A 19,881-nucleotide genomic window follows, 5' to 3' on the forward strand; every position below is an offset into this window, starting at 1 on the left:
GATGTAATTTTTACATTTTCAATCTTAGCTAGAGTTGTTGGTCTACGCTTGCAGCCTTGAATCAGTGCACCTACACTTCCTAAAAATAATCTTTTCTCTAAAGAAGTAGAAGTTGGAGGAGGAAAAGTAGAAGATAATGGGATCAATGAAAGTGTTGAAACAGCTAAGCAGAAAGGTGTAGTACCTCCACTCTGGGCTTTGTCCCTGGATGTAACCCACTAAATGAGATAAATTGTATGGCAGAACACAAATGAGGAACACAGCAAGAGTCCCTGAGGCCATGCCAATGGCCTTCTGTTTCTGCATCTGGGATATTCTGGACCGGCTGTACAGAATCGAGATGCAGCGCAAGTAGCAGTAAACACAAATAAGAAGAGGTATGAGGCAGAGTACAAAGAAAAACTCCAGACGTACTGGGAGGAGGATCTCCAGCTGCTTTTTTGTGATGTGTTCATAGCACACACTGGAGTTATTGCTAGACAGAGATGGGTGATGCTGGATGATGAAAGCGATACTGCAGTGTGCTGTCGAGATCAGCCAAATAACAGCACTAATAGCAACTGCATACACGGGTTTGTGCAGTTTATGATAAGTGATAGGAAATGCTGCTCCTATGTAGCGGACCACGCTGACTGCCATCAGCAGCAAGGAGCTGGTGTAGATTGTGGAGAAAAAAGCAAAGGATGTGATGGAGCACATGAAATGAGATAAATTCCATTTCATACCAGATGCTGCCTCGTGCATCTTGAGAGGCAGAATGATCAAAAACAGCAGGTCAGAGACAGTCAGATTGAGTAGCAGGATGTCTGTTGGAAGTGGCTTGGAGTGGATCTTGACACTAAACGCATAGAGAGCCAAGAGATTGCAGGGGAAGCCAATCAGGAATGAAATGATGTAAATGAAGAGAATGATCTCACTGCTCACAGTGGACTCCATTATGGACCTAAACCAAAATAAACAACACAGATTAACTTCTTCTTCTATGCTTCTCATACATCTTATACATATACAGTATTATTAAATCTAATATATCAAACCAAACAGTAATGAATACAATAAATTTACAGATGTTAATTGGCAAGTAATGTAGGAATTTTCAAACTTCAGAAAGTGAATGTCTCTAGTTAAACAATAAAGGAAAATCAATGTCTTGCAGTTATGTTCAATAGATAATACTAAAGCATCAGTGTTGCTTGCTAAACAATTAACATTTTCCGTTAGTATAGATACAGTTATTTAGGAAAATGTGTTTCATTACTTCAATCACTTAAAGGTGCTAAAACAAACGAGGCAGTCAGCTGTCATCAGTAGATGATTTTCAGTAGCAAATAGGATCTTGGTATATTTTTACTTACCAAGTGGTATAATATATCTCCGATGTCAAAACTTCACAATTAACACTCCGTTCTGTTCTTTTCATCAAAGACCTCCAGTTTCTAATCCAGGTTTAAAGATGAGTTGATATAAAGTGTTAGAAGCTTAAAACTCCATGCGACACACTGGGGCACACTACAATGACTAACAGCAGACACCAGTAGGTTAATATTAACTAAAATAAATAACCGCAGCTCATGTTGACTTTCATCTTAGATATGTTAACAAAGGACCTCCTGTCACCAAAATAAATTATTATCATAGTAATTTCCTTCGGGATTAATAAAGTATTCTGATTCTGATTGATTCTGATTTGGATTTCGTAAGTCCAGAAGCCTGCATTTATTAGAATTCAAGATATTTTCCATTGCTCCATGAGAAATTTGTGATTTTAGGAGCACTGTGGAGATTACCTATACATGTAGCCTTCAGTATAAAAACAGTTTTCAAGTCACTGGATGCATCAGGGGCGATTTGTGGTTTATGTCATGCCTAAGGACTTTACAGCACATAGACTGAAAGAGCTGAAGATTGACGGTCTGCTCTATATCCTGAGTTTATCCCATATACTCCTTGTTATATCAAAACACTAACACTGACCACCAGGGGTTAAAGTGGGGTTTGACAGACGAGAAAAAGATACATAACATAGTGGTTTAATGTGTGGAAAACAAGTAATTTAAAAACAAGTTACTGTAGTTTCTACTGCTAGCTCTACTAGATTTTTTGTTATGTACAGGCTGTAAATTTATCTTATCTGCACTGTGCCCACATCACAGTGATGAGCAGGACAACAGGATGTGTTAAGGATGCAAGGAGGACTGTGGGAAGTGATTTTTTCTTAGTTTTTGAGTAAATATCACCATGCACTCGATATTATGCATTAATCAGCACCTCAGATTTAATTTCTCATTTACTGAAAATACTGAATGCCTTACCAGATTCTTCTTGCCCAGTTTAACCCTTTGCTCAAAGCCAAAGTACATCTGCTGACTTTCTTTACCTTTCAGACTTGTATCTTTATTCTTGTTAGTCAAGAATAATATGTGACCTTAACCAAGCAATTAAAGGTCTCTTTTAAATTTAGACCATTAGAAATACATTTGTGTAAATTATTCAACAAAATATCCAGTTTTATAGTTTCAAAGATTAAACAATACAAAACAATCTGATGGTGGAATATATTTTTATTATAGAACATTTCACAGTCAATCAGGATAACAGTTCCAACTTTTAATACTAATGCGGTCCAAGCACGACCACATTAGCAAAGAGGCCACCGAGAATAAAGCTTTTTGAGTAACAATATGACACACAGTCAATAACTTTTAATCAGAAATATTACTGACATACACACATTGCCTTCAGACAGCTGTCTGGTGTTATTTCTGAGTGTTATCCAGGTTGCACTGTTCATAGTTTAGCTGGGATCCTTATTTTACCAGAGACCAAATTTTTGTATTCATTTGTCGAGACAGAGTTGAATGAGCACTAAAGAATCGCTTGAAATAATATAGAGGTATCATGTTGTCACACAGCACGAAGGTCCTGAGTTCAATTCCACCGTCAGGCCAGGGTCTCTCTGTGTGGAGTTTGCGTGGTCTCTCCATTTTTCTGTGGGTTCTCTCTGGGTACTCTGGCTTCCTCCCGCAAACCAAAGACATGCAGTTAGTGGGGTTAGGTTAACTGGTGATTCTAAATTGCCCATAGGTGTGAATGTGAGTGTGAATGGTTGTCTGTCTATGTCTTTGTGTTAGCCCTTGAGAGACTTGCGACCTGTCCACGGTCAGTGTTGGTGAGTAACGGAATACATGTTACGCATTTAAAATACAAAATATGAGTAACTGTATTCCGTTACAGTTACCGTTTAAAAAGGTGGTATTCAGAATACAGTTACTTTGTTGAAATAAATGGATTACACTGCGGTACTTTCCTGTTTCATATTGTCGCAGGTCAGGAGTGTTTCGGTTTTGTTTGACAGCTATGTTCTGTAGTTCCAGGCGGCAGCGTTGCGGTTGCCATGGTTACAGGGGGACGCTCTGCGTGTTTCCTGGGTGAGAGAGTGCCTTTTTGTTGTTGTTGTTGTGCTAAGCTAATAGGCAGAATACTACAGGCATAGCCCTAAAGAATGTAGCCTCATGGGCAGTGTAGTCCGTGCTGCAGGGAGAATGGACTGCCATACTCGTTATGTGTCTGTGAGCGCGAGGTGGAAGAAAAAGGAGAGTCGAAAAGTACGAGTTGTCATCGAGCAAAAACGGGAGCTGGAAGCATGTAAATATAATAATAACCACTGCAGCCAAGCCCAGTTGTAAGTAAGCTATTAAGACTCGACTGGACGCTGTGTTTGTGTTTTCCTCCGAAACAATAAGTTCTGTTGGAGCAGCCTTTCAAGCTTCTCTCTGTCTCTCGCAAGCAGAGTTGACCCAGACAACAAAGTAAAGCCATTTTTCGGCTACAAGCCCGACAAGGAACCCGTATTAGTCCGAGGTCCCTTTACTACGGTTCGGAGCCGCGGACCTTCAGTAATAGTAATAAATCACACAGCAATAGTACATTCACGTAGTTGTAAAATGCATGATAATTTAAGTTAAGTAATCCAAAGTATTCAGAATACGTTACTCTCATTGAGTAACATAACGGAATACGGTACAGAATACATTTTAGGGCATGTATTCTGTATTCTGTAATGGAATACATTTCAAAAGTAACCTTCCCAACACTGTCCACGGTGTACCCTACCTCTTGTCCTCTGACAGCTGGGGCCCTGAATTGGAAGAGAATGGATGAATGGGTGTCAAACGTATTGTGTCTACTTGGCTGACAGCTCTCGGAACATCTTGTTTCAAGAGACAGGTAGACTGGGAAAGGATAACTGGGGGATCTGAATAGACCAAATTTAATCAAAACTATTGAACATCTGCTTATTACTAATTTCACCTTTCAAGTATCTTCAATAAGAAGTAAATTATAGAAGAAGACTGTCGGTTTGACTTAATATGATGTTCTTCTGTCCTTTATTATTATTATTATTATCATTATCATTATTATCATCATCATTAACATTATTATTATTATTATTATTGTTTTTGTTTGTTTTTGTGTCCATGTTCTTTGTTTTCAGCGAGTCATGGCTACACAAACCAAATTAATAATTAATCTAGTGAATTTCCATATGATGCAAAAATAAAGTTCTCAGAAAGTTCACAGCAACTGAATTGAGCATTACCTATAGAATGATAAATTATATTATGTGCACCTCTCTGCATACCAGACCAATTCTCTTTGAACTGCGTGCAGTGGCCATTTACAGTGCTGTGACAGGCAAGTTTCCAGGCAAGCGTTTGAGGCTGATTGGCCCTGTTTATGACCTTCTGCGCAGGATTGTTAATGTAAATGAGTGTTTTCAAGATATGTAATATTAAGGTATTCTGCTAATAGTAAAACAAATCAATAGATAGCATTACAGAATAAGAAAAATGCCATCTTTGCTTTAAAAAAATAAAATAAAAAATACATTTCAGTTTTATAAACACTTCTATTTTCATTAACATTTTATTTTGAGTCATTGAACAGTTATGAGGAAGTTCAGATAAACCCTGTACAGCTATTTCAAAAAAAAAAAAAAAAATCTTATGTCTCGCTATCAGTAAACACATTTTCTAAACACATGCAAAGTGACTAGATCAGGTAATGATGCATCAGTTTATATCAAAATGACCTCACTTTTCCACTGTGCGGCACCAGTGTTACGCAACAATGTTTTTTTTTTGTCTTTTTAATCACCAAAAATAGTTTGTGTGAGTGGGGAGCAGAAAACTTGTGAGAGATTACATACTGCATATTATTTTTATCTCTGTAATGTGCACTCAAACAAATATAATCAAACTAAATATGAACAATTACTAATGAAAGGAAATGTTAGTCTAGCTAGAGCTGTTGACATGTCCTTGGAACCGTGAAGGACTGAGCATACAATTCCTGAAAATGAACTTTTCACTTGACAAGCGGAAGATGGAGGAGGAAAAGTAGAAAATGATTGGATCAATACAGGTGTTGAAACAACTAAGCAGCAAGCTGTAGTACCTCCACTCTGGGCTTTGTCCCTGGATGTAACCCACTAAATGAGATAAATTGTATGGCAGAACACAAATGAGGAACACAGCAAGAGTCCCTGAGGCCATGCCAATGGCCTTCTGTTTCTGCATCTGGGATATCCTGGGCCGGCTGTACAGAATCAAGATGCAGCGCAAGTAGCAGTAAACACAAATAAGAAGAGGTATGAGGCAGAGTACAAAGAAAAACTCCAGACGTACTGGGAGGAGGATCTGCTTCTGCTCGTCTGTAAAACGCTCATAGCACCAAGTACTGGAATTATTGCTGGCCAAAGATGGGTGATGCTGGATGACGAAAACAATGCTGCAGTGTGCTGTCGAGATCAGCCAAATAACAGCACTGATAACAATTGCATACATGGGTTTGTGCAGCTTCTGATAGGTGATAGGAAATGCTGCTCCTATGTAGCGAACCACGCTGACTGCCATCAGCAGCAAGGAGCTGGTGTAGATTGTGGAGAAAAATGTGAAGGAGGTGATGGAGCACATGAAGTTGGGCAGATTCCATTCCATATCAGATGCTGCCTCGTGCATCTTGAGAGGCAGAATGATCAAAAACATCAGGTCAGAGACAGTCAGGTTGAGCAGCAGGATGTCTGTTGGAAGTGGCTTGGAGTGAATCTTAGTACTAAATGCATAGAGAGCCAAGAGATTACAGGGGAAGCCAATCAGGAATGAAATGATGTAAACTGAAAGAATCACTCCACTGTTCACGGTAGATTCCATTATGGACCTAAACCAAAAAAAGAAAAAGAAAAAAGAACAGATACCAGTCACAGTTTAGAAAAAATATACCCCATAATAATAAAATATTTAGCTTTTTTCTGACAATTTAAACACAGAGTAAAAGACAGCTGCCTGTTCAAACGTTCACTGATCAATCACATTGAACAGTATTGAACAATATTGAACAGTTTTATTTCCAACCTGTCTATGTAAATAGTTAAATGCATAAATAAAGAAGTAAAATAAGCACCTTAAATATTGCTCAGTTGATACTTTTGATATTTGCATTTTATATTGTGGTGAATAAAATGTCTTTTATTCACTTTGATCACTGATCAGTGCCAAAGAAATGAGGCAGTCGACTTTCTGCATCAGCCGTAGAACTTCACCAACCGTAGAATCTTCTGTATTTGGTGTGATAAGGTAAATGTATTTACTCACCAAGCAGAAGAAAGTTTCCAGACTTAACAACAACTAAAATTCCATTCTGCAACTTTCATCAAAGACTTTCAAGTTGTAACGCGTGAGTTCAAAGATGAACTGATATAAAATGTTAGAAGCCGGAAACAGTCATGCTGAAGTCACATGTGACTTCAGCGTGACTAGTACCAGTGGTTAATATTAACTACGATGCAAAACTGCAGCATGTTAACAGTTTGTCTTAGATGGGTTAAGACCTCTTCCTATGTTTTACTCTCCTGTAATCATTTATGAACTTATAATTAGAATTAAAAATGATATAGTTACACCTACAACAAAACTCAGGGAAGAAATAATCATTTTATACATACATTTTTTCCCCCAAGTAGACAATTAATTCATAGTGTTTTAAGATATTTGTGATTCCAGCAGCGCAGGGGAAAATAACATGTAGGCTTTAACCTCTATAGTTCTGTTATCTGTTGCTTAGGAACAGTTTGTCAATGATTAACTTTTCCCGAAATTGACATCTCTTGCAACAGGAAATAACTATGGTATCAAGTATCTTAAAAATATCACTGGTCCTTTTGCAATCTATGCTACTTTTTAAAAATGTATCGGTGCTCATGCTTAAGTAGAATAACTTCAGCAGTATATGTAACTGAAATGGGAACAACTGTGTGGAACCTACAATGTAAAGGGCTGGCCATAGCGCGGAAGGTAGAGCAGGCCATCTATTAATTGCAAAGTTGGTGCTTTTGTCCCCGGCATCTCTAGTCTGCATGACAAATATCCCTGGGCTAGACTCAAACTCCAAGTTGCTCTTTGTGGCATCCACTGGAGTATAATGTGTGTGTGGATGGGGCAATGGGGCATGTTGTATAAAGCACTTTAAGTTCTCAGGTAGAGTAAAAAAGTGATTTAAAAGAACCAGTCCATTTACCACTCAAAACAAATGTCCTCATGTCAGTAGTTTAAAAAATGTTGCAATGCACACCCTGTAGGGGGTAAAAGTCCAGTGCATCAGCAATAGAAAAAAAAAGATACAGTTAGTGTAATTCAGGAAATGTAGTTCTGTTTGTAAGAGTCTATATTGACTTTCAGTCTGATTCATGCTCTTCATGCGTTTTATACTTGAAACAGTAATGGCCAGTTATGAAAATGACTGTACACTTATCGCTGGCTGTATTTCAACCTAAGAGAAGTATGTGGTGTTGCTGAAGGAAATCTTTTACTCTCAGCTGAATTTATTCTTCTCTGGTTCAATGGCTTTCTGAATCAGTGTGTAGATAGGAGGTTACTGTTAGCGACACACCAATGCTGCAACCCTCCACCACAACTTCCTTTTCCAGTTTCACAGAAACATTAAGACGCTTGTATGTACATGTATGTCAAAATTTATAACAAAACAGTAGATCCCAAAGTTAAGGAGCTTGCTTCATTTTCACTTGCTGATTTGGTTGCCTATTGTTTCTTTTGGTTAAATGTACTACATTCATTTTTATGGCAGTTTTAGGTTTCTTTATGAGAATGAACACTGCCAAGTGACTGGACTGTATCAATAATAAGGAAAACTTGTAGTCAAATATTCCAAAATTATAACAGAACTAGGGCTGGGCGATTGGACAAATATATGGAATATTGTTTTTACAAGGGCGATTGATTTATTTATTTGTTCATGTGTAAATCTGCTCATAATGATGGAGCTAATAGAAGTAGTCAAAAGAAAAAATAATATTTGCGATGTTTTAACAGCACCGTCTTTCATCCGTGAGCAAATTCTCACGGAAGTGGCACACCGCTTTGGTTACATCCTTAGATTTACCTCTTTCATCCGGTTTAAAGCCAAAGAAATCCCAAATTGGTGACTTTATATTTTTTGGCATTTAGTTCGTCCATGTGTGGAGTTGTTCTGTTTTGTAAACGCGCAAATCAGTCTTTGCATGATTACATTGCTCCGCCCTTTAAAAGTCTGCGTATGTGCCAATATATTGCCCATCGTCGATTATTGGGCTTACGATTGTTTTTACATCATACATACATAAATTTTTACATATCGCCCAACCCTAAGTAGAACTAATTAATTGTGTACCAATTTCAAACAAATCTCAAACATTTCAAATACTAACATCATTTGTTGCCATCAGAAAACACATTTTCTACACAACAGTTTTCTGTGAAACAAAAACTCATGTTTCTGGAGTAGAAACATAAAGCATTAAGAGATATTTCAGAGATATTAGATGGTGATCTACATAGCATCTGCTAAATATCTTACATATCTTATAACAATACCCAAATATTATTAAATAATATATTGAGATCCAACTCTTATCTTATCTACACCACGTCCACTTTACAGTGATAGAGGTGGAAAACAGGATATGCTGAAGATGTAAGCAGATCGTGTGGGATGCCACTATTTTTATTATTATTATTGAGCAAATATCTCCATGCCCTCAGCTGGAAGCAATGAGAGCTTATATTTTTTTAAAAATAATTTAGCCCTGCTAACAGCCACTTCTGGTTATAGCTTCCTTCACATTTGAGAGTTTTATCTTTATAATACCTGCTAAATATTTGACCCTATAACAATTAAAGAACTTTTTTGAATTCAGAGCATTAGAAACAAATTTGTGCAAATGTATTTGACAAAAACATACACTTCCATAGCTCCAGAGATTAAACAACAATACAAACAACCTGATGCTGGAATATATTTTTGTAACAGAACATTTCACATTTAATCAGGAAAACAGTTCCCATGAGCAAGAATCACATCAGCAAAGAAGAAATTGAGCATAAACCTTTTTGAATAACAATATGACATACACACAAAAATGTAATCAGAAGTGTTACTTACATACACACATAACCGTTGCCTTTAACTTCCTGTTCTGTGTTACTTCGCAGCAGGTTCTCGGCATCATGCTGGCTTTCCATCACTCTTTTCCTCTCTCTTTCTTTCTCCCCTGTCAGTCTGTGCATGTGTTTTGTGGGTATAGTGTTTACCTTTCCTCAGTGGTTGCTCAGCTAATCTGAATCACCTGCAGCTAGTTGAACAATCAGGCCAGCTACTTAATGTTGGAGCAGACACTCAGTCATTGCCAGATCTTTGCGTCAGGTGGGTACATAATTCTTTCTGTGTCTCTGTGCAGACCTTTCCATGTTTGCCTGAGGCCTGTGAGCTTTATACTTCAGAGTGTGTGTGTGCCTTGGAAACCCATAATACCTTCGCTGCCACTTAGGGACCTTAAAATGCCTCACTGATTACATTATTTTTTTCCTCAAACAAACCTGTAAATAAACCTTTTGAATTCTTTCCAGTGCTCAGCATGTGGGCTTCTGTCGGTCTCCATGACTCCAAGTTGTGAAATAGATAGTTTGGCTGGTATCCTTATTTTACCAGTGACCACATTTCTTTCATTTATTGAGACAGAGATGAATATGCACAGTAGAATTCTTTGAAATAATGCAGTCCATATAAGTAGATATATAGGTGTCAGTCAAGCAGCCACAGCTCAGAATATTTCCCTTCAGAAGGCAGGAGGATAGAGTTACTGTGGGACCTAAAAAGGCCAAATTAAAATATACCTGTTGAACTGCCAGTCTTGTGTGGTTGCAATCAAGCCCCCCTTTGAGTTTTTGGGTTGGTTCTCTGGTTGCTATCCAGCAGTGACTATCCTGATGGTTCTGGTTACGACAGTGCTGCACCTGTTATCTTTAATCCCCTTGCTGATTGCCGCTGCAATAGACTCTAGGATCTGGTCCTTAGCTCGGTCCCATACAGCAAGTGTTCAAGATGTGCTCGAGGGTCCCTGTCCCTGAACAAAGGCGACAGGCTGGCTACTCAACCTTGTACCATGAGAACATCTGGGAAGCAAGTCAAACTTCCTGGATGAGGAATTTAATCCTCTGGGGGTTACATGAGCAGATATCTTGCCAGCTGACATTTTGCTTCATTGTCTGCTCCCACTTTATCAGAATAAGTGCACCTCCTCAAGAACTAGTTAACATCTTTCCTTCTTGTTGACCAGGACTGAAGGAATGCTCCCAATCCCACCACTGCCTCTTCTTTCTTCCATTTCCTCCCAGTCTTGCGGACAGCAAGACTGGGAGGAAATGGGACTATAGTCATGGGCACCTCATATACGAGCGAGGGCCAGATAATTCATGAGAGAATCTGCTGCTAAACCCATGGCTTGAACTGCCCAGGGAGACCAGACCTGTCTATCACCTTCATCCACCCCTTGAGTTTGATGCTGGCTGCCATGATAAAATCTGTCCTTTAAACTGCATCTGAAGACCTTACTAAAGCTCTTTGTTTTGTTTTTTTTGTTTTGTTGTTTTTCTAAAACAGATGTAATCTGTTTCCCTAGCTTGAAGTGGAATCGGTCTGTGACCCTCTGTTTCTTCAGGGCCAATAACTGGCGGGTTTGAAGTGCCCAGGACATGAGGCTTTCTAACTATGGAGGAGCCACTTGGTCGCTGGCACGGCTCTGATGGATGGTTGCCTTATTCCCAACTCGCTCAAAATGCAGAAGATAACAGATGAAAAAAATCACAACTGAAACTTGTACTGGAGAAATAACTCTTGGAAACAGGAGTACAGAAGGGTGAGGTAACCAGTGTTGGGGAGTAACAGAATACATGTAACGGTGTTACGTATTTAAAATACAAAACATGAGTAACTGTATTCCGTTACAGTTACTATTTAAAAAAAGGTGGTATTCAGAATATGGTTACTTTTTTTTTTTTTTTTTTTTGTGTCCCGTTTGGATCTTTAGCCATCAGAATTGTTGTCTTAAGGCTAAGAAAGATGCCAAGCGGATTTATTTTACCAAGTGGATCATCATGGCCTTGCCATATTGGTCCATTTGATTGACCTTTATTATAATTATGAATTTGTTTTATTTTTAGTTGCTACAAACAGGACAGACATGACTGGGGGATAGGACAGGGAGAAAGAAAGAGAGGGAGAGAAAGAAAACCAAAGGGGAGAAGAGACGGTGAGGAGGGGGGGAAGAAAGAAAAAAAAAACAAACAAAAAAAAACACCTGGGTCACCTGTATGGAGAAAAAAAACAGAAGAGAAAGCAAACAACAAAGAACAACATAATAAAAAAAACGGCACCATCACAATAAACTAGCTAGCAGTAGATATCAGTAGATACTAAATAATAAACGATATTGTGCAGCACGCAAGATAGACAGCGCACAATGTGCTTTGAGGCAGCAGCCAAGAAAGCTGTAGTCCGCGTCTGTGAATACCCGTGTGTACACCTGTGTGCATACCTGTGTGGATCAGCATGCTTGCATTCCAAAGGTTTCTCCATGTAACGATCTGCTAGGGAGTGTGTGGAGCCACAGCCCCGTCCACCAGGGTGTGAAGCAGGTATGGAGGAGATCAAAACTCCAGACATCCAGAGGCCCCCAGAGCACAAGAGACCAAGGAAGACCAACAGAGGGGCAGCTGCGCCACTGTCCCAGTAAGAGCTGAGGAGAGTCCCAGATGAGGGCTCACTCAGCAGCCGCGGAGCAGAAGCCAGGGGGAGTTGCAGTGACGCGCCCGTGAGCTCCGCCGGCAGCCAGCTGTGTCTGAGTGACCGAGCCCCAGGCCGAGAGGCCGGGGGCACCCCACCTCCGAAGTGGCCCCAGCGAGCCCCAGGCTCCAGGCCCCGATAAGCGGCCGCCAAGGAGTGAGCCGGTGTGTACCCGGACGCCCACCCCCAGACACAAAGAATCACCAACGCACCGATACCTGAGGGAGTCCGCCACTGGCAGGGGAAGTGGTGGTGGGGGGAGATAGGCCTCCAAACCTTGGAGGGCCTGAGATGTCCCCAGAGAGGTGGCGTCTGATACCCAACCTGACATATAGACACAGACATACAGGCACACACAGATACAAACATCCATTCCCACCCTCATGCTCTCATATGCACTTACTCCACACTCAACCAACGTGGAGACAGACATAAAGAGACGCTGTACACACGATCACACTCCCCAAGCGTACTCTACGAAGCGGGTCTAGGTACCCTTGCCCCTGGAGGGGGGTTACTTTCTTGCAATAAATGGATTACACAGCGGTCTTTTCCTGTTTCATATGTTAGGCTTGTTTCATATGTTAGGCTATGCCCTCTCTATCTTTGGCAATTTCACGCATTGCTGGAAACCCAAACGAAACACGCAATAAGAGGCTCTAATGCCTGTGTCTCAATCATGTGGCTCATGTCACCTCTATTTGTGGCCTAATGACGTGAAGAAATAAGACTCGACTGTATACTGTGTTCGTGTTTTTCTCCGAAAGAATTAGTTCCGTTGGAGCAGCCTTTCAACACTTCTCTATCTCTTGCTAGCAAAGTTGACCCAGACACAAGTGCACAAGCACAAGCACACAAGACGAGAGACCACCGAAATAAAACGGGAAGCAGACAGACACAAAGACACAAACTGTCCCCCAGCCTTCCCTGAGTGCTGCCAGGGTCTCTCACTTGCTCACTCTGTGTTCATGTCATGGGTGGCACTCATTCCGAGTCCGTGCCCGGCACCCCTGAGAATTGTCACCCACCTGTGTCTGATGAGCTATTGATACTGTTACAAACTAGGAGAAGCGCTCAACACCTTCTTTGCTTGGTTTGGGTCCAAGGGTCTGTGGTCAACCCTGCGCGCATCAACTGTCAGGGATCCTCACCAGGCTGTTCAACCTCTGCCTGACTAATGCCACCGTTCCCAACTGTCTGAAGGTCTCCACCATCATTCCCATCCTCAAAAAGACTGATATAGACAGCCTCAATGACTACATACCCATAGGCCTCAAGTCTGTAATCCTGAAGTGTTTTAAACAGATGGTATCACAGCACATCAGAGACTGCTTACATCCCTCTCTCGACCCCTACCATTTTGCTTACAGAGCAAACCTGTCCACAGAGGATACTGTCACCCTTCACAAAGTGTTGAACCAAATGGAGAACAGGAAGAGTTATGTGAGGATGTTCTTCATGGACTACAGCTCAGCATTCAACACCATAATCCCAGACACCAAACTGTACCACCTCCACATCCCCTTGCAACCTGCTCATATTGCATCATAAGCGCTGACAAGGTGGAAAAGAAGTCAAAATCTGAAGCCAAGACTGTTGAGTGTTTTGAGGGTTTTTTTGCGAAGTTGTCTCCCTCGAGTTTCTTAACAGTTGCAACAGCTCCCTCTGTTTGTTATGACACAACATTGATGTGTCAAATTAATACTAAGGTAACTTTTCTGCCCTGCACTTTTGTGCCCTGCACAAAATACAAGATTTACAGGTGATAATTTGTTTAAGCCAGCTATGTAGCACTTACATTTCTGTTAATGATGAACTATTTTTTGGTTCTTCTAATCACACATCCAGGTTGAAAATACATGTACTTTGTCTGTGCCTGGCAGCAGTGTAAGGTGAGGGATTTCCTACACATAGATGTGACTGAGCTGAACCTTTGAAAGAGACGTTACTACTTTCAAGAAGTTAAAAAAAAGCTGCTGAAAAAAAGTTATCTTCTGCCAAAAAAATGATTTGCAGTATTTGCCAAGATATTATTGTTTGTATTGAGAAGGATGTAAAAGACTTGTTGGTCTATAATGTATTACATTGTATTTTAGAGTATGTACAGTAACGCAGTAATAAAGATACTCGCAAAACAGGCAATTTCTTTAATATATATAACCCCTTCATAAATCTTGTAGACTGCAGACTATTTAACAATATGAGCAAAGATATTAGACATAATAGACACATAGATGCACTGGGAACCAGACTGTCACTTTGATCAATACTGTAACACTCACCTGGAATTCATCGAAAATTCATCAACCAGCTATCAGCCAACCATTCATTAACCAGCATGCGTTTATTCACCAAAAATATTTATTAATCAAATAGATATAACATTTTTTTTCACTGCCTCCCCCCAAAAAATGTTCACTTTAATTCAGTGGAAGGTGAAGCTTTAGTGACAGTTTTAAGATTTTCATCAAAAAACAAAGAAATAAAGAACTCTACTAATTCTTGAAACCCACAAATGCCATTCACTCAAATAAAATCTAAACCTGATAACTAGAGTAGGTTGCAGTGCCAGTGCCTCAAATTTGATGTGTGTACAAAAAAGGGTGGTTTTTGGTCAATCGGGGCATCCCTTTTTATAGATAAGTAGAAGAATCGATGAGTTTAGAGTTAAAGAAGTTTAAGAAGGCTGCAGGGGTTGTTTTACATTTTAATTTTGCAAATCAAAACAGAAGAGCAAGGATATGGTAAAGTATTCAATGTCTTAAAAATAAACGGTTACGGGATGCCTTTTGTTCCATCAAATGTATTTAATTAGTTAGATAGACAGTCTGAAGATAAAAGAGGAGAAAACCAACACTAACTGCCAGTTAAATCTGTCAGATAATTATTAAATCCATTGTAAATTGCAACTGTGTTTCAGTGATGGTTTGGTGTCTTGGACTTTAACACAGTGTACAGTGTAACTTTGACTACAAGCAGGCACATGGCATGATTAAATCCATACCTGATTATCAAGTTCAAAAGTTATTCCAGCAGACACAGTGGGAAGAAGTCCTTTACTAGCATACCAAAGACAGCATGATGAAAAATTTGCATTTTAGTCATGCTTTACCTACTGATGGCTACTATAGGATGAGTAAAGAGGTTTGTCAAATGTGACTTGTGTGTGACATTTTATATCAGTTCACCTTTGAACTCACAAGTTACAATATGAAAGTCTTTGATGAAAGATACAGACAGAATTTTTTTTTTTTGGTTGTTAAGTACACACATTTACCTTGTAAAACTAAATATAGCAGATCCTATTTACTATTGAAATTCTGTAGCTGGTTCTGAGAGCTGCCTGCCTCATTTGTTTGGGACTGATCAGCAGTCAAAGCCATAAAAGAACATTTTCCTAAAGAACTTTATTCACACCAGTATAAAATGGAAATCGTAACACCAAATCAAGTATATTGACTAAAGCAGGGGTCGGCAACCTTTCTGATGACGAGTGCCATCTAAAATTTCCTCAGAAGTCAATGTGCCATATGATTGCATTAGCAATAAATTTAATAACATTATATAAGAACACACTATATAGAACAACTTTACAGAATTATATTTGTTCGCAGATGTTGGCAGCTTAGTTATCAGCTATTTTGAAACGAAAAAAAAAGGACACTTTTTATCCATAACAAGAACTCCATAACAGCAATTGAACTGTACAACAGAAAATGCAAATGCTATTTATGGTCTCCTCTGGCATTAACTCTGCCAGAGACAAATCCAGCTGCTGATTGAAGCTTTCTGGTTTGATCAGAAAAGAAAACATTGGTCCATACACCTGAAAGTCCCAAAAACCCATTGTGAATTCTGTCTCGAGTCTACGGATGTATTTCCGTGGTGCTGATGTTGCGCTGAGTGGAAAGCTCCTAAAGCAGTTGAAGTGTTGGAAATTTCAACATCACTTGAAAAAACTGCAAGCTGGCAATTTTCCTCTCACTGGTAGGCTAAAGTCATTTTTATCCAATTACAAGTTGAATCTGGTAGTTGGGGTTGTTAGCTAAAATACCATCATTAAGAAGCGGCACAACTAATGTGTCTATGCGAGCTAATTTGCGATGTGCACCGCTGGCCTGGCAATTTATTTTTAAATGCGCCTTCTCAGATTAATTCATTGCGTGTCGTGCCCAGGGCTGGACTGGAACAAAAAATGGGCCCGGGCATTTTGACTAGAGACCGGCCCACCAGGTATTATAGGAAACGCCATAAAGCCTTTGAATGAAAACGAAAACTGTTGTTACAGTAATGTACACTATCTTGTTAGTATTTATGTATGATTTCTAAACATTTTACCACTGATGACCACTTTGGTTGTAAGATTCAGATAATTATTTATTAAAAGCTAGACATTTTAAATGAGAATAAGAAAGAAAAGTTTCTTTGTGCCCCTCTTTCCCTGTTAATACCCTACCTGGCCCCCTGGCAAAACTTTGCTAGACCCGCCCCTGCACAGTTACCAGCTGTCAGCTACTTAGAAAAGGATCCTGGTGTTATTTGTCTCTCAGAAACAGTTCATAACTTCCCTTCAACTCATTCATGTCACCTAAAAGGTGAACCTGTTTCTCCGTCACCTGTTCAGCTCTGATGATTCAGTAAGGACATCTCCTGGTTTCATCTTCATGTTTCCCTCTCGCCAGATAACCAAACCGATATCATGACCAGCAGCTTTTACAGCTGTGGCTCCAGCAAACATCAACTGATACTAGAAATTAATATTAAATACATTCTAACAACAGCTGATCAAGCTTAAATGTGATGCTGTTGTTTAGAGCAACATCCGCTGGTTTCTGCTTTCTGGCGCAAAGTGGACAATAAACAAACAAGAGAGAAAAAGCTTATTAGCTGATCATTGATCAGTTTCATGATTGAAGTAGCAACAGGAGAGGGAAGAGGAGAGAATGAGAGAAGAAGATGCAGCTGACAGCGTAAAGACGCAGAATAACTCCAGCTTTGTGTTTTTTCATTCTAGTTGACGTACGGGACAAACTGCATTCCTTCTCAGCTCAATATGGAATGTGTCATATTTTCTCTGAATACGGAACGATTCTGTTTTTTATAGGTCGGTTGGCAACTCTACTAACTAACCTTATGAATTAAAAAAAGTTCACTATCAGTAACATCATAGCACCCACCCAGCTGTATAGAAACTCCGTCATGCTAGCTAGTACGCAGTACGAGTTATTGTAACTGATGGTAAAAAGTCAGCACAACGAAAATAAACTACACCTAAACTTGGTTTATATCTGACCCAGTGTCACAGTCCTGGGTCGGTGACCCAGTGTTTTGAGTTTCTTGTGTCTCTGAGTTTTTGTACTTTTATCTTAGTTCTCTTTGTTGCCCCAGTTTATTGTATAGTCTAGTGTGTTAGTTTGGCTTTCTTGTATTCTGTTTAGTTTTCTCAGTATTTGTTGTTGTTCTCTGTTTCTTAGTTGCGCTGTCTCCCCTAGTCAAGTTCGCGTCTCTGTGTTAGACTTCCTGTTTTACTTTGAAGGTCTGTGTCTTATGTGAATGTGTTATGCTTTGCTTCCTTGTCTCGTCAGTTCTGATTTCTCCCAGCTGTGCCCTCCTTCTGTGTCTCATTCCCCTCGTTACTTCCCAGTGTATTTAAACCCTGTGTTTCTCTGAGTCAGTGTCGCGTCATCCCTCATGCTGTGTGATCCTTTTTGTGCATCTCTGTGGAATGTTAGGTTATATTCTCCCAGTCTAGGTTAGTTCTTCATTAGTTGTATCTTTTTCCTGCATCTACAATAAACTGCCCTTTTGAGTTCATTCCAGTGTTGCGAGTCCTGCATTTTGAGTCCTCACCTCCTGCCTGCACACAGCGATTCATGACACCCAGATAGACTGCAGGTCATAACTTCTTACCTGAAGTTCAGTTCACCTGATACTCAGACCGGCAGCCGCCTTGGGTCTCTCCTCCTCCTGCCTCCGCTTTCCCTCATCCACCTGCAGGCCTCTGTGGCAGCTCCGGCATAGCTACCACCAAACAACTGAGTTATTTACACATCGGCCAGCATCTGGCCAATCCAACACCTTTCATTGTTCATACCGTTACAAAGAAATAAGATTATCGGCCCATAAAAATGAAAATGCCCGATGGCCAGTCCTATGGTTGGGCCATCAGTTAACCCTTTACGTGCCAGCTGTGGCACACGTGCCCAGGGTTGTCTGCTTGTTCTCACTACAACTAAAATGCGACAGCAAACGTGGAAGACTTCACACACAACGCGCTCTGTTTAGACCCAGAGCAAAGAGTATTGTTTGACTCATGGCCCTTAATATAAAGACTTCGGACTTTACGTTTTTTCCCAATTTTTGCTTTAAGTTATTTTGTTATATAGATAATAATGTAAATAACCTAATAATGATCCGTATTGCTGTTTTAGAGGAGCGGTGCTTCAAAGGATAGTTGCAGATTTCTGTCAGAATCTGCAGATTATACAGTACAAAGAAAATGTTCACGTTGTCTTCCCAACAGTTTCACTGGATGGCCAGGAAGCATTCACGATGTCTTATCAGGGTGCTTCTCTGGCGTTGATAATTGGCGTCTGTCTTGTGTCAGTGACGGTGGCGGCAGGGGATTCTCTGGCTGGCTGGAGCAGCATCTAATAACCAACTCGCAAAATAAAACAAAATAAAAGCAAAACAACAAACATGAAAACACCAGACATTATGATACAGACTTCTAATTTGCATCGATGTTTTTTCGAAATTCCAGAGGGAGTGTTCGCCTGGGGCGCCAAACAGGCTAGGACCGCCACTGCCTCATCCTTTTCTTTTTATTTTCCATCCTTAAAAATGTTTTTTGACACCCTTCCAATGACTACATTTCTGATAAGTCTTTAGCAAACAACAGATGGATCAACAGAAGAGCCAGATGCATTTACCAGGTCGTTAAGTCAGTTTTTTCCTGTTTCTTAATTAAACGACTTTCAGATGCTGTTTACCTGCTGTAAATAGTCTTTATTAGGTCTTCAAAGTTATTACACAAATGCACGCACTGGAGAAACCACAAAATGAAATGAAATCAGTCGAGCACAGAAAAATGGTAGGTCCTGAGCAAAGATGGGACCATAACACTGAACATCTGGAAAGCTCTTCCTCAACATGAGAAAATCCAGCTCCAGGGCAGAAAAAAAATACAAAAATGTTAAAATTTTTATTTTATTGGTGGTAAAACTTTGGAATCTTGTACACCACCATAACTTGTTTTGAGGCATGCTCTGTCATATGGGATCCACCATAACTTCAAATTAAAAATTGCACCTGACTAAAAGGAGCTTGTGTCATGATATGGCTGTGTGGCACGCAGGAGATTGGACCCAAAATGCAAGACTCGCAACACACGGGAATGAACTCAAAATGCAGCTTTATTTGCTGACTCAAGGAAATGATACAAAACTAAACTAGACTGGGAAAATATACGCTAAACTTTACAGAAATGCACACATGGGAACACACAGCATGAAGGAGGAGAGAGGACTGAGGGAGATGCTGACTTAAATACACAGAGGGATAACAAGGAAGTGACAAAACATGAGGAACACAGCTGACACGGATAACCATAACGAGACAGGGGAGGCTGGACTGAACAGAATGAACATGAAAACGTGGGACCTTCACAATAAAACAGGAGACATGACGTGGGAGTGGAGGAGAGGC

The 19,881-nt window shown here is 40.0% G+C and overlaps 3 protein-coding genes across 4 annotated transcripts in view; 1 reads left to right on the forward strand and 2 right to left on the reverse strand.

The window, feature by feature from the left end:
• LOC308405712 (histone H1-like) overlaps positions 1–19,881 on the forward strand; it is a 160,907-nt gene that overhangs the window by 84,602 nt on the left and 56,424 nt on the right. The gene's annotated exons all lie outside the window — the stretch shown is intronic.
• LOC308405499 (free fatty acid receptor 2-like) lies at positions 43–945 on the reverse strand (the record flags this gene model as incomplete). The annotated part of the gene is made up of 1 exon (XM_080896174.1): positions 43–945. The coding sequence occupies exon 1, from the start codon at positions 934–936 to the stop codon at positions 43–45; it is 894 nt and encodes a 297-aa protein (XP_080752300.1). The 5' UTR covers positions 937–945.
• Positions 5,048–9,625, reverse strand: LOC308405647 (free fatty acid receptor 2-like). 2 transcript variants are annotated; one of them, XM_080896346.1, is made up of 2 exons: positions 9,496–9,625; positions 5,048–6,219 (listed from the first exon to the last, which is right to left on the reverse strand). In XM_080896346.1, the coding sequence occupies exons 1-2, from the start codon at positions 9,618–9,620 to the stop codon at positions 5,298–5,300; spliced, it is 1,047 nt and encodes a 348-aa protein (XP_080752472.1). In that variant the 5' UTR covers positions 9,621–9,625; the 3' UTR covers positions 5,048–5,297. The 2 variants fall into 2 exon arrangements, with proteins under 2 accessions (XP_080752472.1, XP_080752473.1); XM_080896347.1 differs by lacking the exon at positions 9,496–9,625 and adding an exon at positions 6,654–6,736.

The sequence above is a fragment of the Rhamphochromis sp. 'chilingali' genome (assembly GCF_963969265.1).
Source record: "Rhamphochromis sp. 'chilingali' genome assembly, chromosome: 11".
Taxonomy (NCBI): Eukaryota; Metazoa; Chordata; class Actinopteri; order Cichliformes; family Cichlidae; genus Rhamphochromis; species Rhamphochromis sp. 'chilingali'.